The sequence below is a fragment of the Eretmochelys imbricata genome, chromosome 6 (assembly GCF_965152235.1).
Source record: "Eretmochelys imbricata isolate rEreImb1 chromosome 6, rEreImb1.hap1, whole genome shotgun sequence".
NCBI classification, from domain to species: Eukaryota; Metazoa; Chordata; order Testudines; family Cheloniidae; genus Eretmochelys; species Eretmochelys imbricata.
In genome coordinates this window covers 50,474,200-50,501,786 of record NC_135577.1, presented here as the reverse complement: position 1 = coordinate 50,501,786, position 27,587 = coordinate 50,474,200, and the positions used below count along the sequence as shown (strand labels likewise).

Below are 27,587 nucleotides of genomic sequence, written 5' to 3'. Positions count from 1 at the left end.
TGAGCCCCCACACAGGGTGGATTTAAAATATTAATAATGCAATACTTGTAGAATTAGATGGAAAGACAATTAGGTCACCCTGTAGTCATGACTCGGCTGCAGGTGGTCTGACCTAGTGGTCAGAGGGGGAGTTGGGAGTCAGATCAGGTCAGATACTAGGAGATTGGAATCTGAGATATGGCAGAGGGCAAACAGATAGGTGTCAGGTCACAGACAGGGGCAGGTTACCTGGAGGTCAGAGTCAGGCAGTAGCAGCAGGTAGTGCAAGGGAAGCTGTCCCAAGCACGGGAAACCGAGTTGCAGGGACAACTTCCTGTTCCTGTGCTTAGTTTAAAGACAAGCAGGGAACCAATCAGGGCAATCAGATCCCAAGACTGGACTCCTCTGTCAGAGTTCAGCTTCTAGTTCTGGTAATTGTTAGTGGGTGACAGTTCAGAATTTACTGGCACCTAAGAGCCTTGGGGACCAGGGTTTGACACCCGTGGTCCCTGACACCCTGTCCTTGCCCTGGCTAGTGCAGGATTATTCCATACAGCATGTTTTAGAGTTTTGTCTGTTCTTGTTTTAAATGTCCCAAGCACAGAGCTTTCCACCACTTTCCACTGAGAGATTATTCCACATTCTTAATAGATCTCACTATCAAAGCAATTTTCCTGAGTATTATTTCATAAGGCTAGGAAATACTATTAAGGCACAGTCCAGCATTGGTGGTAGTGAAAAACTGCACCACCCTAGGCAGAGTTCTAGATGGCACAGTGCCTTCTGAACTTCATGGGGTTGCAGAGAGACTCCACTGGTGACACTATCTTTAGATAGCTATGTTTATGCTGTGGTGACTGGTGTGGAGTAGCCCTTCCTCCTTCATGACATTTTAGAAGTGGCTTGCATGCCAGGGTCAGAGAGTGGTTTATGCACTCAGGAGGACATGAGTACTATAACTGTGTGAGAGGTTTGGGGGGCGTGGGAGGGGGAGGAGCTAGTTGTGCTTTCCCTGTTTGTGCACAATCTGTGCTTGCAATTCATCCAGTTATTCGTAGTCATGCCTCTTTGTATCTCTTTAAATAATTCATTTTTTCCCTTGCTTTTTGTGTTCTTCAAATATTTCCAGATTTACTGGGTGAAATTCTGGTTCCACTTAACTCAGTGACAAAACTCTCAGTGACTTCAATAGGCCAGGATTTCACCCATGTGTCTTTCTCTCCTTAACCATCTCTTAGGAAAACTGCAATAAGATCCAATTAAGTCACTGGCAAAATTCTGTGAACTTCAATGGCATTTGGATAGTGCCCACAGTGTTTACTCTTAAAACTTGCCTAGTATCTTAAATTAGTTCTTCGTCCTCTTAATTATGTATCTTTTCTTTTTGAACACTCTGATTTGACAATATCTTCCTGGTAATTAAGTGCCTGGAACCAAGTTGCCTGTTACCACTTTATTTCTGAATATGATGTGTGTGCAAACCAAGTTACATTGCTTTCTTGGCTGCATGTTGCACTGCAAACTTGTATCTCCAATATGCTGGCCACTGTCATGCCTGAATATCTTTTAGCAATATTCTACGACAGTGGTCTCCTTAGCATATCAGTGTTTCAGATAGTTCCCAGATTTATTAACTTGCATATGTTCACCCTTAATTTCTCTGTATTTTATGCCCATACCTCTAATCCCTCTGTTGCCCTTGGTATTATTTCTCAGTCCTCACTGGTGTTTGTATATCCTCTATTTTATTATTTGCTTTGGGTAGCTCCCATGATATGCTAGGTGCTTGCATGGTCCCTGCTGCAGATGTTTGTGTGATTTAGGAACATCTGTAAATTTCATTACTGTGCTGTTCGCTCCCTCTTTCCGACAAGAATGAGGCTGTTAAATCAGTCATGACAGAAGACCAATCTCCTTAATACTTCATTAAACAAGACTTCCACAACTCAGTGCATTGCTGTGTATACATTCTCTGTTTTACAACCCTGCAGCCAGTTTTTGGTCCACTGGGAGATAAATTCTAAACTATGCTCCATCCCTTGGCCCCACACCAGCATAACTAACTCTTATGCAATCCCCTTCCTGGCACCTGGTTGAGACATGCCACAGGTGTTTTGAGCAGAGTACATGTGGCCAATACACCACTGAGCTCCAGCGGTCACTGGTAGGTAGAAAGTGCCTTGGGGGCTGTGGAAAGTTGAGTTTAGAGCAGCTCTCTAGCTACTCTAAAGTGTGCTGAAGACTAAACCAGCCACTGACCAGTTCAGGATTGGGGACCCACAAATGGATCTTGTGATTTTCCCACTAAACTGCTCTCAGTGGCTACTGGGTACAGCAGAGGACTGATTCCTCTCTTTCGCTTTACTTTTCTATACAAATCTAAATGAATAGTAAAACCAGTTGGAATTCAGTTTGCAATTGAAATTTTCAAATGCAATACATAATCTGAAATACAGATTTCATGATACCTCATCTGCTTTATCTATATTGACTCGTTTTGTAACTTCATTAAAAGAGCAATAATTTGTCTAACAAACTGTGGTGTTCATAAAGCTGTGCTGTTTATTGCTTATGGCTCTATTACCTCTGGGGATCCCAGTTCTGCCCTTAAATAGACAGGCACAACTCACTGACTTCACTTGGAGTTGTGCCTGTAAATGGGTCCTAGATGTATAGTGCCAAATCACAAGTCATGTAAATCATTCTTACTACAATGGGATTGTGTGAATAAAGGCTACTAGCCTTAGTATGTGATTACCAATCCAATTGCATGATATAATGCTATCCCAAAATATCTAGAACATGTACATCTAGATTTTTCTTAGAAGAAAAGAAATGAGATGGTTTAGTAGGGAAGAATGTGCAACTTACTCATTAATGCAATTTCTCTTTTTTATGTGATCTCCGCTTCTTTTACTTGGACATGCATTTCGCAATCTCTGAGCTTCAGTGTAGTCCTGTATGCACAAGACTTAGTCTGATGAACAGATTTTTTGCAATTAGAACACAGAAGTTCAATTTTTTATTCCAGAACCCATGATGTTTTTGGGGTGTGACTGACAAATAAGATTTCTAACACTTCTAACACTTTTCACAGTAGTGCATTGAATTTAGCCATGCATTTTCTATTGAATTAATGGAAATCATGTGGCTAAATGCCTTCATCACTGCTAGGAAAATGTAAGAATAAAGTAAGTGGTAATACTTCCAAAATGATGTGTATACAAAATCAGTTATTGTTAATGGGTTTTATGAATAGGTCTAGTTTATTCTAGTAGTTGCAAATTAATCTTTTACCTACTCTTACTTACTAAAATGATGTAAACAGAAGAATGTTTTTTCATGTTCTTATCATAAAATAATCTCCTATATGCTGTTGTAAATGCAAATCTCCAACCAGAGGCTTGGCAGGCCAAAATGAAAGGCAGGGTAACTTTAAAAAAATCCTTTCTTGTATCTACTCAGCACTCTGTCTGATAGCAAGGGGAACATTGTGGAACATTGTGAAATGCAAATTACAATGCCTTTTACTAGAGCTAGGCATAGTATTGCTAATATTGCTTCAATTATTAATCTACCGTACAAATCTTAGTGAGCAAGCCTTCCTCTCTCTCAATGGAATTGACTGCTGAGAATATTACAAATACTACAAACACCTACATATTTGTACAAAGATAACCCCGTGTTAACACTGCAAGATTCCTTTTTTACTCCCCTGTTATTTATAAAAGTATGAATCATTAACAGTTATTTTTGAGATGGAGAAATGTAGCCTATTAATGTAATTTAAAATGCTGTTATTTTAAGCAATAACAAAGACAGCAAAATCTCAGGTTCTTTTTAATACCAAATGTCTTAATAGCAGGAAGAATGGTGAGGCACTTTGGAGCCTAACCTATTGCTTTTAAAAAAAAACATGCTTGCTGATGTGCCCTTTGAGTTTTCTTTCTCTTGGATGAAAACTAGGATGGAACAGCAGATTCTTCTTCAAGTGATGGTCCCTTTGTGTATTCCATGTATGGGTATGCATGTGCACCATGTATCCGAGTCCAGAAATTCTTCAAAGTAGTGTCCGTTGGCCCATACATTCACAGTGGCTCTCCTTGTGCTCCCAACCAAGGGTATAAGAGGCAGTGCTGGTTGATGCCTCTCCAGTTCCTTCTTACTGCCACATGGCCTGAGTCAGAATTGTGTTCTCCTTCACTTTTGTCCCTTACATAGGGGGTAGGTATAATAGTCATGGGGAGGCTAAGCTCCTGCCACCGGACTCCAAGTTGCGGGTTTTGGTGGTTTGAATGGGGAAGTTTTTGCTTATTATTATGCATTATGCAGGCTCCGAGGCAGCTGAGGAGATGGTATGTGCTACTCAGCTTCCTGGGTTCATCAGTAATCTCCCTGAACTCCAGCACATGCCACCTCCTCAGCCTCCCCGGAACCTGCAGGTCAGATATCAAAAGCTCAGGTTCTTTGGGAAGAGACAAGAGCTTTTCCCGCAGGACAACTTGGGGGCTCAGGAAGGAGGTGTGGTGTGGCTGGGGCAGCTCCAGCCATCTCGGGGATCCTCTGCAGTGGGGGAAGAGAGCGGGGGGCTCCTTCAGGACATGGGGGTGCGGGAGGCTCCTCTGGGTGTGAGGGGCTCAGGGCTTCAGCCCACAGGGAGTGCAGGAGGGGCTTGGGGCTCCTCCAGGCGGGGGGGCTCGGGGCTCTAGTCATGTGGTGGGGGGACTCTACCCGCCATGGTTCCATAATTTATGAATAAAACATTTGTAAGTAGCTATATTAGTAAATTTGTAGTTAGTAGTTAACGTTTTTAGTATAGTATAGAGTGTTTCTTTCTTCCCATTTGGGGAACCCCTCCCCAGCTCTGGGAATATGCCCAGATTCCTGGATTCAAGTATTGCATCTCCTGCCTCGATCCTTCTTCATCAGTGACGAACAATCAACACTGCCTGTATTACCTGGTTGGGGCACATATCTCTGTGAAGTGTCGCTCCTTTCCATCTAGGATTCAAGAAGCCCAGGAGTTTTGCCTATGGAAACACCTGGTGGAGAAGGGTGAGGCCCCTCTCCAATCTGGTCCAGGAAAACCACCCTGTACATCGGCCTCAACTGACCAGCAGTGCCCCTCCAAGCATGTGCCTTGGAGTGGAGCCCTCGATATCTAAGCCCAAGGACTGTGCTTCCAGGGCTTCCCATGAGAGTGTAGGGTGCTTTCATGGGCGCAAGGACAGATCCCCCTTGAGGACTATCCATAAGAAATGCACTTCTTCCTCAAACCTGTCCAGATGAGATGAGACATCGTGTATGGAACCTAAGGAACCAGCTCCAATAAAGACCCCCAGAATGGAGGGCAAGATGAGTAAAAAGGATGAGTGGCTGGTTCCATCAGTCACCTTATATTGAAGTGTAAGCATAGATATTCACTGGTTCCGTCTGCGAGTGCCGGTCTGGACCCATCATCAATACTGCCTTGTCTATCTGAAGACCAGCTGGTCACTGCACATGCACAGGATCCATCAGACTTAACTTCGGGAACCCTGCGGTGTACCAAGTATTATATAACATATATTGCTTCCTTATCCACAGTCTCTGCTTCTTTCTGGCCTGGCCCTCCTGAGAGATGTCCTTACTCTGGAGAAATAGTCTATAGCACTGTCCCAAGAGCTGTCTCACTTCCAGCCATCTGGCAGAGCGCCCTGGTGCTGATGGCACCACCACTACCAATGGAGCAGACCTCCGAGTCAGATGAATTAGAGGAGATGGCCACACCAGTATCTCTGTGCAGGCAGTTGAGCCCCAGTAGCCAGTTGAGAGGTTACACTTGTCATTCTGCTGGGTATGACCCCCTTCCCCTCCCGGGACAGCTGTTACCAATTTCCTTGGGGTCCTCTGCAACCAACTGATCCTTCTTTCTACCCTTATTGGGATCTGTGGAATCCTTATGGCAGTCGTCTTGACCTTCAAGAGTCGTACTCACTCCTCTCTCACCAGCCAGTTCCTTTGGTGTACGAGGAGGAGGAGGTGGAAGTAGATCTGCAGGTGCCAATGGTTCTGACGGGCACTTCTGCTTCATCCCCAGATAAGGCGATCACTCATTCTCCTTCACTGCCAGATGACCACCCGCAGTACCAGGAGCTGTTACAAAAAGTTGCCATTGACCTACAGATCCCATTAGAGGAGATCCAGGATCCTCATCGCCGGCTTCTGGCATCTTTCGGCCTCGGGACCGAGTAAGGTGTCCCTGCCAATCAATGAGGCCATACTAGATCTGGCTGGCATGGTATGGCATGCTTTGGCATCCTGTGCCCCTACACCAAAAAGGGCCAAGAGACAATATATTATTCCTACTAAAGGGGCTGAATTCTTGTTCTCCCATCCTTCCCCTGACTCGCTGTTGGTTTAGGCAGCTGTTGAAAGGGCTTGGTCACACTATCAAAGGGCCACCCTGGCAGATAAAGGCTCTAAGGGTATGTCTACACTACGAAATTAGGTCGAATTTATAGAAGTCGGTTTTTTAGAAATCGGTTTTAAATATTCGAGTGTGTGTGTCCCCACAGAAAATGCTCTAAGTGCATTAACTCGGCGGAGTGCTTCCACAGTACCGAGGCTAGAGTCGACTTCCGGAGCGTTGCACTGTGGGTAGCTATCCCACAGTTCCCGCAGTCTCCGCTGCCCGTTGGAATTCTGGGTTGAGATCCCAATGCCTGATGGGGCTAAAACATTGTCGCGGGTGGTTCTGGGTACATATCGTCAGGCCCCCGTTCCCTCCCTCCCTCCGGTGAAAGCAAGGGCAGACAATCGTTTCGCGCCTTTTTTCCTGAGTTACCTGTGCAGACGCCATACCACAGCAAGCATGGAGCCCGCTCAGCTCACTGTCACCATATGTCTCCTGGGTGCTGGCAAACACGGTACTGCATTGCTACACAGCAGCAGCAACCCATTGCCTTGTGGCAGCAGATGGTGCAATAGGATTGGTAGCCGTCATCGTCATGTCTGAGGTGCTCCTGGTCACCTGTGTGAGGTCGATCAGGAGCGCCTGGGCAGACATGGGCTCAGGGACTAAATTTGGAGTGACTTGATCAGGTCATTCTCTTTAGTCCTGCAGTCAGTCCTATTGAACCATCTTATGGTGAGCAGGCAGGTGATACGGATTGCTAGCAGTCCTATTGCATCATCTTCTGCCGGGCAGGCAAGAGATGAGGATGGCTAGCAGTCCTATTGTACCATCTTCTGCCGAGCAGCCATGAGATGTGGATGGCATGCAGTCCTTCTGCACTGTCTGCTGCCAGCCAAAGATGTAAAAGATAGATGGAGTGGATCAAAACAAGAAATAAACCAGATTTGTTTTGTACTCATTTGCAAACCCCCCCCGCCACCCGCCCCCCATCTAGGGGACTCATTCCTCTAGGTCACACTTCACTCACTCACAGAGAAGGTGTAGCGAGGTAAATCTAGCCACGTATCAATCAGAGGCCAGACTAACCTTCTTGTTCCAATAAGAACAATAACTTAGGTGCACCATTTCTTATTGGAACCCTCCGTGAAGTCCTGCCTGAAATACTCCTTGATGTAAAGCCACCCCCTTTGTTGATTTTAACTCCCTGTAAGCCAACCCTGTAAGCCGTGTCGTCAGTCTCCCCTCCCTGCGTCAGAGCAACGGCAAACAATCATGCATCTGAGTTGAGAGTGCTGTCCAGAGCAGTCACAATGGAGCACTCTGGGATAGCTCCCGGAGGCCAATACCATCGAATTGTGTCCACAGTACCCCAAATTTGACCCAGCAAGGCCGATTTAAGCGCTAATCCACTTGTCAGGGGTGGAGTAAGGAAATCGATTTTAAGAGCCCTTTAAATCGAAATAAAGGGCTTCATCGTGTGGACGGGTGCAGGTTTACATCGATTTAACACTGCTAAATTCGACCTAAAGTCCTAGTGTAGACCAGGGCTAAGAGATTGGACCATCTGTAGAGGAAGATATTCTCCTCTGCAGTCCTGCAATTTTGTGTCACTAACTATCAAGCGTTGTTAGCAAAATATGATTTTAATAACTATTCCAGGCTTGTGGACTTCACAGACAAGCTTCCCAGAGAAGACAGGACCTAATTTCAGTCTCTTCTAGATGAGGGGAAGCTTGGGGCAAAAGTGGCCCTCCAGGCTGCAACAGGTGTGACAGACATGGCTTCCAGAAGTTTGGCCACTGTTCTGGTCATGAGGAGGGATTCCTGGCTGCAATCATCAGGGTTTCTAAGGGAGATCCAGATCACCATGCAGGACCTCCCTTTTGGTGAGTTGAATCTCTTCAATGAGAAAATGCATGAGTCTCTGCACTCATTAAAGGACTTGAGATCAACTCTGCATTACTTGTGATTTGTACTCTGGTGCCCAGGAGGAAGCACCAGAGGCAATCATATAGACAGAGGGCACCCTGTCTTCATGCATCTTATTTATCAGCTCACTGTTGAGCCTCCATGCAAAAACCAAAAGATCAGAGGCCTTGTTTCTTAACCTCCTCTACTGCCACAGCCTCTACTCTCCCTCAGCCACCAACCAAGAGCCACTTTTGACATATTGGTCAGGACCCACGAACCACCACTGAGGCCAATCACTCCGTCCTCTATCATCATTTTACACTCTTTGCCCACAGCTGGAACAAGTTCACTATGGACAGCTGGGTTCTGGAGATTATCCACCAGGGATACTCCATAGAGTTTCTCTCCTTGCCGCCTCACAAACACCGCTTTGGGGACAACTCTCACGCAATAATTCTTCAATGGGAAGCAGAATTCCTTTTATACCAATGGGCTATAGAGCATGCCAGACTCAGTATCATGGAAGGGGGTTCTGCTCCTCGTCTTTTGTAATCCCAAAAAAAGATGGAGGGTGGAGACGCACCCTGAACCTTCTGCAACTCAACATCTTTTATTTGAAAGCTGAAGTTCTGGATGGTTACACCAACATCTATAATCCCTTCCCTTGAGGGAGGTATGTAGTTCGCAGCTCTCAACAGGAAGGATACATATGTCCATGTGGACATTCACCCATCACACAGGAGGTTTTTCTAAAAGGGCAGTTTTGTTGGAAAATCATTCCAACATTTTTTTATCAGCTTTAATTATAGGGCTTGATTTTTCAGCCCTAGATAGTCATTCATTTGTACCTACTCTGCACGCTCACCACTGAAAGTTCTCATGCAAACAGCTCATTTGCATATACTCCTAGGCAGACAGACATCCATAAGAGATTTGAAAGGGATAGATGCTTTGTTTCTCTCTATCAGGGATTTACATATGTTAGCACATTAGAAAGTGGGTCCATGTGGTTGCATATGCAAAATGTATACTTACGTAGGGTTTGAAAATCAGGCCTTAGCTGGTTACTTTGGGAAAGAAGGGATAAGAATTATTGATTCACTTAATCATCATTCTTAAGGAGCACGTGTACTGAAGTGTAAAAATGACATTGTGGGATTACATGCTTATGCCTGTCAGTGACTTCATATCAAAGATGTTTAGTATGCAATTCAAATAATTGTTTTTTCTGTCTACCATACCTGCTAACACAGGCTGGGATCAGAGAGTCCTGCTGGAGTCTTTCTGCCTGATGCAGCCTTACCAGTAAGGGATTCTGTTAGCCAAGGATATTCCCTGTTACACCTCTGTAACCCTACTTTCTTTAAATTCTGTCTCCAGTAGTTACACACTCATTGTCTTCACATAGACTGCAGAGGTGTAACTGAGAATTTAATCCTTCTCTTTAAATTTAGTTCACAGTTGTGTTGATGTATGAGCCAGAATAGAATCTACCCTCCCTCCCTTTTCCATCACTGTGTTGATTTTGTAGAGCTATTGGTCACTAGAGTCATTAGAAACGAATAAGTAATTAACAGGTTTCTTGCACGGGAAGCAGAGGTTGAGTGACATGGGGTCATTGTAGTATAGTCACTTTTCTGTCCAAAAATATCTTTCAAGCCCAGATATGAGCATGGAGAAATATCAGTTATGGGATTTGTTCTTTCCCAGCCATGAGTATTATTTTTGAAGTAGATACCATCATGCAACATGAGGTAATTCATACATATTATATATAAGGCACCTGTTTTGTTTCCTCCCACATTTCACAGTGAAACTTCTCTTTATGGAAGTCAGTTAACTTGTTTGACCATTGTTAGAAGTGTGTGTGTGTGTGACAGTCCCAGACCTAGGCATTTTTCTGCCATAGGTGAGCTGCAGCATGTGCTCCCTTCCTCCCGCTTCTCTGTCCAGTCTATCCCATTTACTTTCATTACTGATTTAATGTAACACTTAGCTTTTAAAATGTCCGTTGTGATAACTTTTAAAAACTCTCCCTAGTGCACTTTTAATATCCTTTCATTCCTTTTATATTCTTTGGACTGTACATGTCGGTTTAGTTTTTTCCTTTTCCCTTCAAACTTTTCTCCTGAAGGGTTTTGTGACAGGGTGATTTGCCCCTTTAAAGGCTGGAGGCCTGGAGCTGGCTAGCCTTGTACAATTAGCCCTGCCTGCCACAGCTGGGATGAGGTATGGGGTTTAATTAGTAGAACCAGCTGGGTAAAGAGGAGCTGGTTCTCCTGTAAAGAGTAGCAGGAATGAGAAGGGGGAGATAAACACTTTGTTTATGGAGTCTGCTGAGGGTGAGTAGCTGTAGCAGGGAATCCTGAGTTTTCAGGGGAAAGGGCTTTAGGAAGAGAAGGCCTGGGAGACTCTCAGCAGGAAGACTGGGAGCATAGACTTGAGGGAATTTGAGAACTTTTTGTTCTGTATATTTTGTTATGTAAATGAATCCATCCTCAAGGAGGGGGATTGCTTAATTTGAGAAGAGATTGTTTTGATAATCAGAGATTCCTGGAAAGTGGGGAAACTGAAGCAGGGGCCCTACAAAATGACCTGAGGCCATAAGAGGAACTCAGGAGATGACTGACTTGTTCTCCCTCCTTTTTTCATTTTTCTGTGTTTGAGTTTCCCTCAGTCTTTTCTTCCCTTTTCCACAATCCCCCATCAATTTCCCCCTTCTGTCTTTTCACATTCATCCTTCATGCCACCAGTATATTTCCCCCTGTTAGTTTGACCGTAGTTTTCCTTCCCCTCAGAGACTATATTACTTGTTCTCATGTTTCCCCTTTCATCCACCCATGGTCAGTTCACTGCAGATACCCAGAGCCACTAATTAATCCTCCATTCATGAGCCATCCACTCATGGCTTGTTTTTTTTCTCTCGTTTTCCCTTCACTGCTCCTGCTCTCAACCACAGACAATTTGAAGAAAAAGCCAGTGTGTTTTCTTTAAGAGTCTTGCTTTTCTCCCTCAGTCCACATAAGTCAGTGAGAAGACTTCAGGGAGATGGGGTAACCTATCTTTTATCCACTGGAAAACAAAATTGAGATACTAGATCTCTAGGCTGGGTGACTGAGGGTATGTCTACACTACCCACCAGATTGGCGGGCAGTGATCGATCCAGCGGGGGTCGATTTATCGCATCTAGTCTCAATGCGATAAATTGATACGCGAGTGCTCTCCCGTGAACTCCTGTACTCCACCGCCGCGAGAGGTGCAGGCGGAGTTGATGGGGGAGCGTCATCAGTCGACTCACCGTAGTGAAGACACCGCGGTGAGTAGGTCTAAGTACATCAATTTCAGCTACATTATTCACATAGCAGAAGTTGTGTTACTTAGATCGATCTCCCCGCCCCCAGTGTAGAACAGGGCTGAATGTACTGACTTGAGTTAGTAACTAGTCTGCTTAGAGGGAGCTAAATTTTAAACAGCTATTCAAGACAAAATCTACTGGAGGTCACAGCAGAGAGACTGTGCTGCAGTCAGGAAGGGAAAGTGGAGTGGCACTGGAGAATGGCAGTGGAGAACACTAGGACCAGAGAGATGAAAGGGAGGGAGCTGTGCCTGCAAGAGGGCTTTCTCACTTTCTTTCAGGCAAGTATTTGTTTTTGTTCTGCCCCCTCTGACTTGTTGCCTTAAACCAACTCATGGTCCTACATGGCCGGTACGGTAATGGCTCTGATTCTTCTCTCTTGCCCTGCTATAGCTGGCCGTACCATGGTGGTGGATGGGCAGGTTGAGGGTATACCTGAGGAGCCTCTCGATAGTAGGCATCATAGGGAGCATGGGAGGAGGAGTGGGAAATGAACTACTCTGGCTCGCTATCTGATTCTCCACTAGAAAGTGGAGGTGCATGGCAGAGTACCAGAGAAGATTCCTGCTCTTGGAGCAGACTTGGTACCAAGTTCCAGTGCCAAATAGGGGAGACTATTATACAAGATACTTTGAGTGCTCTTGAGTGCTGGAATTCCGGCAGTGACAACCGACCTGATGCCATTGGCAGTGCAAAGGGAGTCAGGGATCTTGCCTGCACTGAACTCTCCAGTGCTGGATGGGGCACTGATGACGGTGCCAACGGTACAGTGCATACCAGCAGCATCTTCTTACTGGAGTATTCTCTGTTCCTATCTTTTTCCATCAGTATTGTTTGCTTGGTGCCTGTGCCCATCAGGTCCTTAGGCATGTCAATGGTACCCGCCTCCCCAGATCTTTGTGAGCCCTGGGTACCGGACTTTGAGTGTCTCCATGCTGATGGTAGCAGCTTTTAGGAGATCTCCTACGTTTTTCCTATCTACTGCGGAGAGATCTAAGGGCTCAGCAGTATCAGCCCAGAGACACTCCAGATGGGTCTCGAACTGCATTAAACAACGTTTTCAGGTTTGCAACATGACACCTTCAGATGGTATTTGCATGCACTCCATGAGGTCAATCTCCTCATCCGTCACCTTCCTCAAGAATGTCCCTATTTCAGAAATCTGTAGAGCAACAACTTGAGTGTCAGTCCACACCTTTGCAGAACATTATGCAATTACTGGGGATTCCACCTCTGATGCCATCTTTGGCTCCACAGTATTGTCATCTGTAACTGACCTGACTCTGAAGCCCCAGCCCTCCTGTGTGGTTACTGCTTGGGAGTCACCTTCAGTGGAGCGCCCATAGGGACATTACGCAAAGAAGAAGTTACTCACCTTGTGCAGTAACAATGGTTCGAGATGTGTGTCCCTATGGATGCTCCACAACCCAACCTCCCCCTTTGGAGTTCTTGTTTATGGCTCTGTGGTAGACAAGGAACTGAGGAAGGTTATCCCATGTGCACTGGTTCTCCTTGTGGCAAGGTAGGAGGAGAGAGAGCACATGTGCGGGCCTAATGGACACTACCACAAAAGTTCTCTGATCAGCAGTGCCAAGATGCAAGCACACCTACAGTGGAGCACCCCTAGGGGGGCACATCTTGAAGAACCATCGTTACTGCACGAGGTGAGTAACTTCTTCACTATTGTGGCTATGTTAGAGATATTATCCAGATGAGGTGCAGGATATTCCATAGCTTTTGCTATCTTCTTAGTGTGGTAGTAGAGTGGCCAACTTTCTGATTGCAGAAAACTGAACACCCTTGCACCACCCCTTCCCTGAGGCCCCTTTCCTGCCCTGCCCATTCTCAGAGGCCCTGCCCCCTCACTCCATCCTCCCTCACTCCGTCGCTCGCTCTCCCCCACCCTTGCTCACTTACTTATTTTCACCAGGCTGGGACAGGAGGTTAGAGTGTAGGAGGGGGTGAGGGCTTCAGGGTGGGGCCAGACATTAGGGGTTCTGAGTGTGGGAGGGAGCTCTGGTTTGGGGCAGGGGTTTCAGATGCAGAGGGGGCTATGGGCTGGGGCCGAGGGGTTTGGAGTGTGGGAGGGGGCTCAGGGCTGGGGTAGGGGGTTGGGCTGCAGCAAGGGGTGTGGGGTGTGGGCTCTGGGAGGGAGTTTGGGCGTGGGAGGGGGCTCAGAGCTGGGGCAGAGGGTTGGGGCTTGGGAGGGGGTGAGAGGTGCAGGTTCTGGGTGGTGCTTACCTCAGGCAGCTCCTGGAAGTGGCCATTGTTCCCCTCTGGCTCCTAGGTGGCAGCATGGCCAGGTGGCTCCGTGCGCTGTCCTGTCCACAGGCGCCACCGCTGCAGCTCCCATTGGCCGTGGTTCCCAGCCAATGGGAGCTGGGGAGCCAGAGCTCAGGGTGGGGGCAGCACACGGAGCTCCCTGGCTGCTCCTGAGCCTAGGAGCCAGAGGGGGGACATGCCACCGGGAGCCGCGCGGAGGCAGGGAGCGTGCCTTAGCCCCGCCGACCAGTCCGGTCAGCAGTGCTGACTAGAGCCACCAAGATCCCTTTTTGACCTGGTGTTCTGTTCGAAAACTGGATTCCTGGCAATCCTGTGTGGCAGGGATCAATGACTTTTATTTGAATTGGAGAAAGTTTTTTCTTTAAAATTGTTAATTTTTGTATCTGAGAACCATGAGAATGTATCTTTCATTTTTGTGTGGTTTACACCTGTAGCATTTCACTCTATCAACTAATTTCAGTTACATAATTATGCCATACTTTGCATTCTTGGTAGCACACTTTATTTATTTTTGTGTGTGTTGTGGTAGTAACTGGAGGCCCAGTCAGAGATGTAGACCCCATTATGGTAGGCACTATAATCACCAAGTAGCAAAAAGATGATCTCAAGGCTAAAGTGCATTGGTAGTTCAGTTTTAAACTATCAAAATTTGCCTTTAAATCTGAAAGGATCTCTTGAGCAGTGATGGACTAAGGCTGGATTGAACAGAGGACAGTTAAGGTCCTCATCCTGCAAATGGGTCCCCAAGTTTTGTAGCTAACCCCCATATTAGACATGCACAATAGGAATTTGGAATTCAGAGTTTCTGAAGGGTACTACTTGTTTTTTTTAGTCTATTACCTTGCCCTTCTTAGGGACAGATGAGCAAGTCTGAGAAACCATGGTATTGGTAAATCCAGGCTGTTTAGCCTTTACATTTTTTTTATTTAGCTAGTAGTGATTAAGGCACGGAACTGGACAGCGAGAGGCCTTGGTTCCGTTCATTTCCTGTGTGACTTTGGGCAGTTCTCTTAAGCTATCTGAAGCTCATTCTGGGCCTAGGCTTTATATGCTGCACAAAGTAACCACAACAAGCCCAGAAGCAATGTAGGATTGAGAAACTACCCTCCCTCACAGCCCCTGGTCTAGAGTAGTGGTCTCCAAACTTTCTTGATTGCACACCCCCAGGAAAAAAGAAAAAATTGCTGCAGGTGTGCTGCCGAAGAAAAAAAAAGGAAGAGCTGTTATGTAGAAGAGCTGCCACAGGCGTGCCGGCAGTGCACTTCCTGCCGCGCACCCCCAGGGATTGTCTTGCGCACCCTCTGGGGTGCGCGCATCCCACTTTGGAGACCACTGGTCTAGAGGCATATCCTTACTGCTCAATGCTACAGGGATTCTTGGCTGTGGGACAGCCAATAAGAAGCTCTGAGGAAACTGCTACATGTTAGAGATGCTTTTGGAGCTGATCTAATTTATGCTAGGGGCCATCTTGGTCCATACAGTAGCCCAGAATCCAGATATCACAAATGTCTTCTCTTGACTACACCTTCTTCACTGTCCATCTCAGCAAGTGCAGCACAGGATCAGCTTCTGTGTCTCCTTTTGCTCATCTGTAAAATGGGGATAATACACAGATTTATTGTTGCTAAATTTATTAATGCTTGGGAAGCTATTGGCTAGCCTTGGTTGGAAGACATTATAGAAATTCAAAGTAGTATTGATAATAGTAGTCTCTTTCCAAATCCCAACTCTAAAAGGTAATCGGTGAGATTAAGTTGAAATAGCAGGAATATCTTTCTAATGTGCAGACGCTGATGCATTCGTATTAGTGGCTATGTCAAGTTCTGATGTGGGAGTTCTTATTCTGGACGCTGTTTTAATTCTCACCATGAGGGCGTAATAAAATGCATATATTTATAAGTTTATGAATAAGAGTCCAAGCTTATTCTACAGAAAGCTATGCATGGTTTCGATTGTCAAAAAGACCATTCCTGTGCCCATAGATTTTCTATGCAAATCTGTGAACCAGTGTCAAATCCATTCATTTAACTTTATATATACTCTTGTCCCAGTTTCCTTTGTATATTTTCCACCTATTGAGTATTTTGTTTTAAATTAGTGCGCTGAATTTTTATCCTCACATACCACTTTGTAAGAGTATTTTTTCATTAACAATTATAGCTACGTGAACATTGAAATGTTAAATGAATTCTAAACTGTTAATTGTCAAGCATAAATAAGTACTTTTCTTTACATTGTGAGTTATTTTATAGATGGCGTATCAGGCATATGGAAGTAAAATCCAACTAAGTAATCCATGTGATCCCTCTCCCTCTTTTAGTTGATGGAGCAGTGGTCTTACCAACACAAAGATCTAGCGTTTAACTACGGATCTTATCCTAACAATCAGCGGAGAATGCTGCAATGGAGTAATTATTAGTACGCCGTTTAGATTTATGCTGTATGATGTTTAAGTCTGGGTTAGTCTTTGTAAATCTTACTCCTTAGAAGCTGTATATTGCATTGCTGAAATATTTATAAATATATCCAAAATGGAATTGTGCAACAGCTAAGCATTCATTTGATTGTGAATGCCTAAGTCCCACGTCCTATTTGTAGTGTTTTCAAAAAGGTAATCTTCAACTTTCTGGTTGTTTGTTCTTCCTCTGTAAGGATGTTTGCACTGGCTTTCATTGGTATCCATAGACATTTTCCATAAATAAAACCTTTGAAAAGTTGCAATGGTTAAAGAATTTTATTGTCATCTGCATAGAATTCGATAAAGTAGCTGGGGTTGCCTTTTAATGTGTTTTCCCCTTGTATAAAAAAAATCTATTTATTTCAGTGTAATTATCATAATAGAGGGGGAGTGGAAAATAATTGGTGCTTGCTTCTCATCCTTTTCAAACTGGAATATGGGTCATGTTCAGATATGCCGTTTAGTGGCAGTTTGTCTAAATTTTTAATGTAGGCACGGTGTGAAGCTTGCTTATTGTTAGATGCACATACACTCTCATATTGACTCTGACTCTGGACAGCATTGCAAAAGACAAGCAAACAAATGTCAAAAAGCATAGAAAGTATCTGAACATTGAGATTCAGCTATGCAAGTTTAAAAGCTAAGCACACTTATTCAGTAGCTCCCATTTCTTTCAGGATTTTCCCTTCACAAGTTCTAGCTGTTGAAATGCTGATATGAAGTATCTTTCCATGAATGATTCCCCTCCTCCCTTTCCAAATATAAATGTTTTCCCCTCTTTGCCTGCACTGCTTCTCCTTCCTTCAGTCCTGTGTTTGCTTGTTCATAAATGTAATGATTACAAAAGCAGAGTAACGTCTGAAAGACTATGGTGGTGGTGTTCACATGACTAATACAGTGAAAGATAGCAAGATTTTTTTTATGAGCAGCTCCAGTCTACGCACAGTTGGTTCCCAGCTGACAGACAGAATGTGGGGTGGGCTTTGTCACCAGAACGCTGGGTACTGCATGCCCAGCTATGCTTGCAATTACACGGTGCCCAGAAACCTGCTGCTTATGTCAGGGTGCAGGCAGTTGAAACACATAGAAACTGGGTAGTTTTTTCCCTCTTTCTTCCTAGAAAAGGTTATGTAATGAGGGGATTGCTGCTAAAGTAAGAGAAAATGAAGTCTTTGTTAAATGCCTTAACAAAGAAAGAAGGTAAGCAATGAACTCAGAACATTTGATGTTTGAGAACTGATATTTTTCTTGTGTACCTTTAATATGATCTGCTTACTTATTGTATAATTAATCAGTTCTTGCCATTTCTTTTTTCAAAATTCTTGTGTGTCAGAGTATCCATTTAGGCAACTAATTTTTAGATCTAGTTGATACCTGACTTATTCATATTAGTTTTTTCTTAAACTTAGGTAGATATAGAAAATGTTCTGTTTTCTAAGAAATCCATCTGAAGATGAATGAGGATTTCCTCGGTCAATATTATCACTGTAAGCTCCTTAATAGCCCCCTCATAAGTATGGATTGTCAGATATAAAATTCTGACAGCTGGAAGGAAAGTATTGTTTAATTTTTAGGTTTGATATAAAGGTACAATAATTACTTGATTTGAAATTAAAAGCATGGAATTCGTTGAGATGTTTTCATGTCATTTTATATTATTTGTTTCTCCAAACAACCTTTGCAATAAGAATCTATAAGATCTGTAAAATAATTAACTAAAAATAAAAATTAGTCCAACAGAGTTTAAAGCATGCACATTTGTTTCATTATTTTGTGGTGTAGTTATTTTTTTATTGTGAAAATAATATAAATATTGCCATGTAAGAGGCAGCTAAGAAAATATCCACCCACTTACAGTTTGCAGATTGCCGGGGAAAAAACAGTTGGTTGGAATATTAATCATTTTGGGCATGAAAGAGGTTTTTTTTAACTCTTTCTGCATAGATATGTGCCTAAAAAAATCCTAATTGTGGCTTTGATAATTTTCCCTTTATTACCTTCACAAAGAAAACGTGAGTCTTTAATTCAAAAAGTAAAGACTAATTTTACTTGCAGCTATTTCTTTAAGAATATAAAATTGATATCAAACCAAATGTTAATTCCAAAATGATTATTAAAATCCTTTTTTTGAAGTATTCAGTGGGCAAAGATAATTTTACATGAAACCTGGGAAATATATAAATGTTTTTTATTTGGAGTGGTATGAACATTTTTCATTCTTCTCAAACTTATCAATGTAAATGTGCTCAGAAATACTCATCCCATTCTGTCAATTAGTCCTCTGATATCTCCGCAATATTCAGAACTATTAAACCTCCTCCCCCCAAACCTTTCAACTTTTTTTACAATAAACCCTCAGTAGATAGATTCTAATTTTTCATGAGCTTAACTATGAGCATTCAAAATCTTAGTGTGGAGTCTTCATCCTGTCCATTTTGTGAACTAACAAATAATTCTAGGGGCCACATCTTGGTCCTGTTCGAAGCCAAATGCAAAACTCCCATTGACTTCAATTGGATATAAATAGGCAAGCCTGTACCTATTGTATCCACATTATTTTGTGTAATCTTTATTAAAAGAAAATATTTTACCTTATTTTAACCCATAAGATCTTATTCACAATCTGCCTCTCTTCAGTGGCATTGTTAGTAAGAAATATGCTAAATGTCCCAAGCATAGCTATATACAAACTGTATATCCATATCACACACTACATGTAGCATGGCAAGATAACAGAAAATATTCTATTTCCCAGAAAGTATTCTAAAGTGGCAATGAATAAAAATTCAAAAAGAAATTGTACCTTTTTGCAGAAGATTCAGACACACACACTATGGAAGATTGTGTTCTGAATTTTTTTTAAGACGTTTGGGTTGGCCTTGAGCTGAATCTTTTAGAAGCATTGTGTCATACATTCAAAAGCACCTAAGTGGAGTTAGGAGCACAAGTTCCATTGACTTTCTTCTAAATGCATTTTTTTTATAAGTGGGCATTATGATATACTTGAAAAATCCCCCTCTCATAGGTTCTGTAGATTTTTGCCATTTCCATCATAAACTTAGCACTCTCTTAAGTCTCATCCTTCTTAACAGCCTTGTTGGTAAAGATCACTATTATTTAATTTTTGCTTCAAATAAAATACAGTAGAATTTAATATCAATTTCAAATCCTGTTCTCTATATGTATCTTTTTTGTTAATATTTATAACAGAAAGTTTAACCTAAATGAGAGTTTCAACTACCTGGAATTTTGACTGTTTGCTATACTGTGTCATTTTATGATCCTCTTCAGAATCACTTGTCAGTCAAGAATTCTGGTGAAATTTTTTTGAGGAACTTCATTCTTTAAGCTGCAGTTACAATTGGTTAAAATATTCTTCGTTTCCTGTCCTAAAATTGTGTGAAACATTGCTCTGTTATCGTAAGCACTTGTTGTGCTTCACCCCAGGGATGGCTGTATATTAGAGGAGGATGAAGTCATTTCTATGTATGCTAATATCTATATTAATATGTGTGTGTTTGTATAGTATGACATATTTGTTCTATTTTATATAAACTTATGCTTTTAAAGTTTTGATTGTGTATTTAGTTATCCTTCAAGATGAATGACATTGTATACACGCAAAATATTATCTGGGGTTTCTTTCCTAACTGAAATATTATATAATTTTTGAAAATTACAGTCTGCATAGTCTTCTGAATTATTACAGGCTGCCTTTTATTAGTGATATCATTATTATTACTTTGCAGATTTAGATTTGTGAACTCTGGATTCAATCCTACAATCTCTCTGAGTCCCACTGAAGTTAACGGGCTTATTTTTCATAAATAAGAACTAAAATAAATAAGGGTTTTCAGGGTTAGACGTCTATTAGTTTATGAAATAGTAGGAAGAACCATCAGATCTAGGGTGTGTATAAGATGCCTTTTATTAGAAAAGTCTCTTTAAACTGTATTTGAGGCTAAAGAACCCATTACTTTGAGAAATGGAGAGTCTTGGGGCATAGTGTTTACTAATATAAATTGTCCCATAATTGCAGTGCTTTTCTAGTAGCATTTGCAGGATCAGGTTCCTGATTTGTATATTTTTCTACTAAAAGAAATTAGTTAAATGATTTATTGCTATGTTTAGATATGTCTTGGTATATTCTCCAGTGAATGCTTGTGGGAGCTGAAGTGAGCAAATTACCTCAGGATACTGCACTCTCTGCTCTATATACAATAATAGGTGCAATAGAAATGCCTAGATTAGAAAAACAGACACCTAGGGATTATGTCAGTGTAAGAGTTCTAAGAGAAGAAGAAACTGTCCTGAATTTTTAACCTAGCAGATGGAGATAAGGTGACCGCTAATATTAAAGATTTCCAGGCTACTCCTGAACTGACAATGGAACCAAATTCTCTCTCTCAGTTTAGGTCTCTATAGGAAAAAGGAACCCAAAAGATACAGCATGAAAGAAGAAGTTTCTGTGGATCAGTTCAAGTCCATGAACTTGTGTTAGGCTTCAAAGAAAGCTTGAGAGAGAGGGCAAATAGTGTCGATGAAAGCTTGGCAAAAAATAGATGTTTGCCATTACTATTCATTGATGTTTCCAGTATTGTGGGGCTTAACTATGTATTACAACCAGTAAGTCGAAGTATGTTGCATATGAAAGTGGTTTTCAGTTTTAATTACATTTTAAATATAATTCTGTTATTTAGCTTGATTAGGTAATCAGTGAAGATAGTTTTTCTCTTTTACTCTAAGCACCCGAAAAAGGTGCCATATGTTGTTGAATCTTTTTAAGGAGTGATAAATATGCATAAATGATCAAATCAGATGTGATTACCATAATTGTTTTTCCCCTCCCCCTTTTAATACAGTGCCATTTAGAGAGGCTCCTACCTATTCAAACAGGAGGCGGAGGCCCCAAAGCACCTTGGCAGCACCTCGTGTCTTACTTCGTTCCAACAGCGATAACAATCTGAACATCAACAACATTCCTGACTGTTCAGCTTCATCTTCTGCTTCTTCACACCGCAGCCTTTCACCTCACCTACTTCAACAGATGCAGAATAATCCTAATGGAACTGTAAAAGCTGTTGGGAGTTATACCCCATCCTCTCGGAGTCGGTCACCATCATTAAACAGGGTAGGAGAGGATGCAAAAAGACAGCAACATAGGCACATCAGGTGATCTTTTTCAATATTTCTACAGCATGAAATATACCATTTTATTGACACACTGACCATGATATTCATGAATACAGATTTATTATAAATGTCCATCTTGGGGCTAGGGTAGATATGAACATTTGAATAAAATCACATGCATTGGAGCAATGTCCAAAAGCTGAACTTGTCAACACCTCTAATCATTGCTTGCAGATACTCTTATCCACTCCATCCATTTCCTCACAAAGTCAGCGTAAATAGATAAACCTAGCAGTATGATCTGAAGGTTACCAAATCATGCTTTGGTGTCCTCTACCACTCCCCTCCTGTTTCAAGCAGGGTGTTAGTAGATCTGGAGACAGTTTTTCAGACACTTTCAAAATGTAACATTCTGATTTTTTTCAATTCCGAATGATCTTTTGTTTTGAATTTTGATTTTGTTTTTAAAAGGTTACACTCAAAAACAAAATGAAACATTTCATCCAGAACAAACATTGTTTTACTTTTTCGGTTTACCAAAAAGTTTGAAATTTAAAATTTTTGTTTCCGGTTGACTCAAAATAATTTTTTGTTTTCTATATTTTGGTTCAGCCAATGAATTGAAAGATCATTTCTTCACAGAGCTCTAGATGCAAGTAGCTTGAGAGTCTTGTATGGTTGTAATAGCTCTACTAAATAATGGGAAAAGAGAGACTCTCTGAGGTAGTAGGGACCAAACTATCTCTTATGGCTGTAGTCTGCTTACTCTACAGTTGGGCGAGGGGGACTGTTGTCCAGGTTGTTGATGGAACCTGAGTCAATTGCTTTCTTCCAATCCCCTTCCCAGACAGCATTCAAGGCCAGTTAGAGGCAACATACTCAACTCCACAGCTTCTTGAAGTCCCATTTCCACTGATCTGGAGCTGAGCAGTATGCAAGAAGGAAGAAAAAGTGGAGGTCTGAGGAATTCCTGTGTGGCTGGTTAGCGGGGTTGGTGGGGGAAGAGCTGGTGAGGGGCAGCAGCTGGAGGCGGTGGTAGTAGGAAGCAAGCATCTTCTCCCATTCCTACTTTCTGTAGGGCCCTAACACTTGAGGATTTTGCTGCTTTATTTTTTCCCTTTTGACTAGTGAGTGAGACCAAGTGGGTGCCTACCTATGGGCCGTGCCCACTGTATAAGAAGTCTTGCTTTATTGGAGAAAGGTGGATGCTGGCATACATTTTAATAGAACAAAATTGATAGATTAGGTGTGAATGCTTTATCTTTTAAAGAATGTCAGTACACACCAAAATGCTGCCTTATAAAGGGATAATTACAGTTTAAGTTGGGGGAGAGTGAGAGACTTAAATAGAATTTAAATACATTGATCCAATAAACTTAATTCTATTGTCATTCAAAATAATGGGCTTTCTCTGTCATATTTCCTGATCTCAATATGAAAAAAGAAAATGAATATTGTCAAGTAGCAGTGTTGGCTACTGTTGGGTGTCACTTTGATACTATGTATAATAGATTGATATCTAAATTTGTAGTCATTAGAGCAAAAGAGAATTTGGCTGAAGTTATTTTCCTATTACTTTCTTCCCTTACTTTGCTCCTTTTTTTCTTCTCCCCCTCTTCAGTTATGGGCACCCAGCTAACACATGTTTTCTGCTGGTGATATTAGCAATACCACCAGAGATTTCTAATGTTACAATCTAGAAAATTCACAACAGTTTTGCTTAAATCACATATGGCATTGACCACTTCATGAGATAGGATTCTGAACTTCATAGGCCAGTGGTCTGATCCAATATAGCAAAGTGTTCCAATGTTGTATATTGTAGTAACTGTGCAAAGTCATTCAATTATTACCTTAGGCCTCACTCCTGCATAGAGAACCACGTGGACAGATCCTTGTATCTATCTGGAGACTACACTAGGATTCTGCATAGATGCAGGGGTCCACCTGTTAAATTGTCTTTGCAGGCCAGGGACCCTCCTCTTTGTTCCTTCCAGTTAGAGGGAATGTGTTTTGCTTTCTCCAAAGGACAATCTAGCTAAAAACTATTTAAAAACTTGGCTTCTAATTAGAATATACAATGTTACTAGAATAATATCTCTAGGTTCCTGGAATATAATTTGTTGATTTATGGAGCTGACCAAATAATGCAAAAACTTTCTGTGAATATTAATTAATTTTTTTAAATGAAATTGCTTTGGCTGCTCTCATCCCTCTTCTATTCTCACTGTCTGTGAATGCTTGAGTGAGTTTCACCAGCACAAATGTTAATGGAAGCCAATTTCATGCCGGAAAATTTGTGGAAACCAAATGCTAAGTCCTCCATGTGTAAGTATTTGTACTGAAACTATTTGCACACCCATCCAAACATAGAATAGGAAAAAGAAAAGGAGTACCTGTGGCACCTTAGAGACTAACCAATTTATTTGAGCATAAGCTTTCGTGAGCTACAGCTCACTTCATCGGATGCATCCGATGAAGTGAGCTGTAGCTCACGAAAGCTTATGCTCAAATAAATTGGTCAGTTTCTAAGGTGCCACAAGTACTCCTTTTCTTTTTGCGAACACAGACTAACACGGCTGTTATTCTGAAACCTGTCATAGAATAGGAACAGTGCCATGTGATATAACCTATGAATATACATCCCCGGTGTCTCCAGTGCATCTGCTGGTGGTCCACAGAAAGCTGGTTGGTCACATGGTGCTAGCTCTTATTTCCAGCTTCTAAATTTGTTGAAGACCACTGAAACACTTTCCTAATGTTCTGTGCCACTGTAACACCAACAGACCCCGGTTGTCGGGGGCGGGATTGAACCGGGGATCTCTGGAATTTAGTGCATGAGCTAAAAGTCAGCTGGCGCTTAGCTAAAGCTGTAGAGCAGACTCATTAATTGCGCTCTCTCTCTCTCTCACAGTGGTCTCGGTGCCACTAAGTGGGACAGAATACCACACCCAGAAGGTGTGTGGTTACACAGCCATTGCTGTAGTTACCACAGAGATGTTGTGCAGTTATGAATGGGGGCAAGCACAGGACTCCCTCCACCAATTCTCTTCCTTGAAGTGTCACCAAGCCTTTACTTTGAGCTTGAAGGGTAATCTTTGTTCTCTCCCCTTGCGATTTGCTAGTGGTTCACATAAAACTGTCCCTCGCTTTAGTCCAAAAAGCCCCAGTCAATTCAACGAAAGTTTTTTGTGGCTTTCTGCAACCTAAACCAAAGAAAGCAAAAAGGAATGAAAGTGAGTAGCTTGCTCCAGCCAGTCCCCCAATAAACATGCATTTTCCATAAATCAATCTTTGTGGCTCCATGGTGAGCACCTCTTGCTCCTGAGTGAGCTTTTTGAAGAGTTCTTCCCTTTCTCAGGAACAGCTTTCATCTCCCCGTTATCTGAAAGCCATGCCTGTTTACAGTTGTGATTAAACCCAGCTGCTCCACTTTCTTCCTCTTCTTGGATCTACATTAACACCTTCCTCTCCCTCTGTGTGCAAGGAGTTTATACATCCCATCAGTGAGGGGAGGATGCCTGTGATAGTGATTGAAATGGGAAGTATTCACAAGAAAATCAGTCTATGAAAACGAAGAAAAAAAAACAGAAAAGCCTTACTCCCTCCCCTCCCCCGCGAAGAAGGGAGGTTGAATCTTTTGATAGGTATGACCTAAGAGGCTAGGATGTGACCTTATGTACAATTGTCCTGACCTATTTCATCCATCTGGTATTTTTCTTGAAATACTAGCCAGCCTTCATGATTAAACTGGGAATTATTGGAATGGAAGATGCCAGCTAAGATTAAAGGAAGCAGCATCTGTGGTACTTGGTCCTAGCAATAGGGTTAAGGGAGATCCACTCTCTCAGTAGGAAAGGGGACTCTTAAATCATAGAAGTGATGATGGTTCATGTCCTAACTCATAAGGTTTGGAGGATTTATACTCTACCAGATTAGAAATCCTCTATACCATCCCATGCCAATGGGGGTTGAGTGTATAAGAATACCTGCTTTGTGTATATTGCAGGGCTGTAACTTGCACAGGATGGCTGATCTAGTCAGAACAGGGTGGCAAACCTGCTTAGTCTAGGCAATTAGGAAGTGCTGTTTAGGCCAAGGATACTTGTTATATAAGCATAGAGATTAGTGGAGATGAATAGAAGGAGATGGCTAGTGAGACCTAGGGTTACCACTACCTCTTTTACTTTAAGCAGCTGCCACAGCCTAGTGAGGTTTCACCAACAGACCTCCAGTCTGCACAGCCACTTGAAACATTAAGTGGAGTCTGTCTTTATTGGCATCAGTCCTTGGCACTAAAAGAAAAGAAGGAAAAATAAATCTAGAAAATGATCAAGTCTGAGATCAAAGGCTCCTGATAATGTGTGGTTTACTGCAGTGAAATTGATTTGGGTGGGTGGGGCAAACCCTTCCTTATTCAGAAGTTCCATTATGTTAAACTTCTTCCAAGTTTCCCTTGTTTACTTTTTATCAACAGCTTTGTTGACACAGTCTTCATTCTTTCCTAGTGGATTATTCTCTCCCCTCCCCGTTTGTTAAAGACCGTTAATCATCATTGATATTTGTTTCCCTCATACATTAGAATGCCTACTTTCACTTTGTCTTCTTTACACCAAAAATATATTTGTGAAAGCTCACTTTGTTCCCCTTAGGCTGAGCTCGCCAGTGAAGTTTTCTGAATTATCTATATATACTAGCTCAGACAAAAATCCTGCTTGCTCTTCCTTGCCATAATGGTGTTTTTTTGTTTAAAAGGATATCTTACTCACTAAGCCAAATAAAAAACCCATCCTTCTCATCCCAAGCAATTACGCAAGTATTAACTCATTCTGTTTTTTCCCCTGCCCTTATCTTTTCTCTGAAAACACTGATTATTTCTGTGTATTCTTGTTTCCTTTGCATATATTCTATTTTCAGCATTTCCACATAAGGCTTCTTGTTCCTTGCATTTATCCTTAGCAGTGGAACTGTAGCATGGTCCACCTTTTTTATGATGCCTTTTAAGATTCTTCTACCCACACTTGAATTTTACCATTTCCTCCCTGGCACCAGACATCGTTTCTCAACTATCATAATATTTGATTTCCTAAAGGAAATGTCTTTGTGGTGATGTGATCTAGCACCAAGCTTCTTTATTTTCCACCCTTTATCAATGAATTCTTCCTTATTCAAAACAAGTAGATAGGTGTTCATCTTTTGATCACTGATAAGAAACTTCCTCTGAAATTATACTGTATCAAACACAAAAGACATGATGCATCTTTGGGCACATTCAGAGTTGTGGTTTTGGTTCAGGCCCGTGAATGATGCGTATTCCTATAGAACTATTGTGAACACACCGAATCACAGCGGTAATTGTAGATTTTAGTGGTCTAAAGTGTTCTACTTATTTCTTTCGCAGCATTATGATGTGTGTGTGTGTGTGTATATATATATAGATAGATAGATAGATATATAATCCATAAAGTGTGTAAATTAAATTAGCTGAAGGGCTGGAAAACTGCATGGTTGTCTTAGTTATTGTCTTTTCACATTTTGTTTTAATAAAACTGTCATTATTTGACCTTTTCCACTTCAAAGATTATCTAAAAAAATACTGTGTCTAGACCAGTGGTTCCCAAACTTGTTCCGCCGCTTGTGCAGGGAAAGTCCTTGGAGGGCCGGGCCAGTTTGTTTACCTGCTGCATCCGCAGGTTTGGCCGATCGCAGCTCCCAGTGGCCGCGGTTTGCTGCTCCAGGCCAATGGGAGCTGCTGGAAGCAGTGTGGGCAAGCAGCTCCCATTGGCTGGGCACAGCAAACCACAGCCACTGGGAGCCGTGATTGGCCGAACCTGTGGACGCAGCCGGTAAACAAACTGGCCCAGCCCATCAGGGGCTTTCGCTGCACAAGCGGCGGATCAAGTTTGGGAACAACTGGGCTAGACTAACAAACTAGTTTTGTTTTTCCAGTAATAGCTACCTTATTGCAAACTGCATACTTATTGCATATTCTCCCCGCTAAATATGTTCTGTTGTGTCATGAGAACAGAACCATATTAATGTCTATTTTAAATTATAAACTAATGCTGTTT

The 27,587-nt window shown here is 42.3% G+C and overlaps 1 protein-coding gene across 8 annotated transcripts in view; it reads left to right on the top strand.

The window, feature by feature from the left end:
- SHANK2 (SH3 and multiple ankyrin repeat domains 2) overlaps positions 1 to 27,587 on the top strand; it is a 516,022-nt gene that overhangs the window by 158,496 nt on the left and 329,939 nt on the right. For 5 of the 8 annotated variants that reach the window (XM_077820166.1, XM_077820165.1, XM_077820164.1 and 2 more), the window contains one exon: positions 21,246 to 21,555. In XM_077820166.1, coding sequence (XP_077676292.1) covers positions 21,246 to 21,555 — 310 coding nt within the window. Of the gene's footprint in view, positions 1 to 17,546; positions 17,584 to 21,245; positions 21,556 to 27,587 lie in introns of those variants that run through there. The other 3 variants (XM_077820169.1, XM_077820168.1, XM_077820167.1) reach the window with 1 other exon arrangement.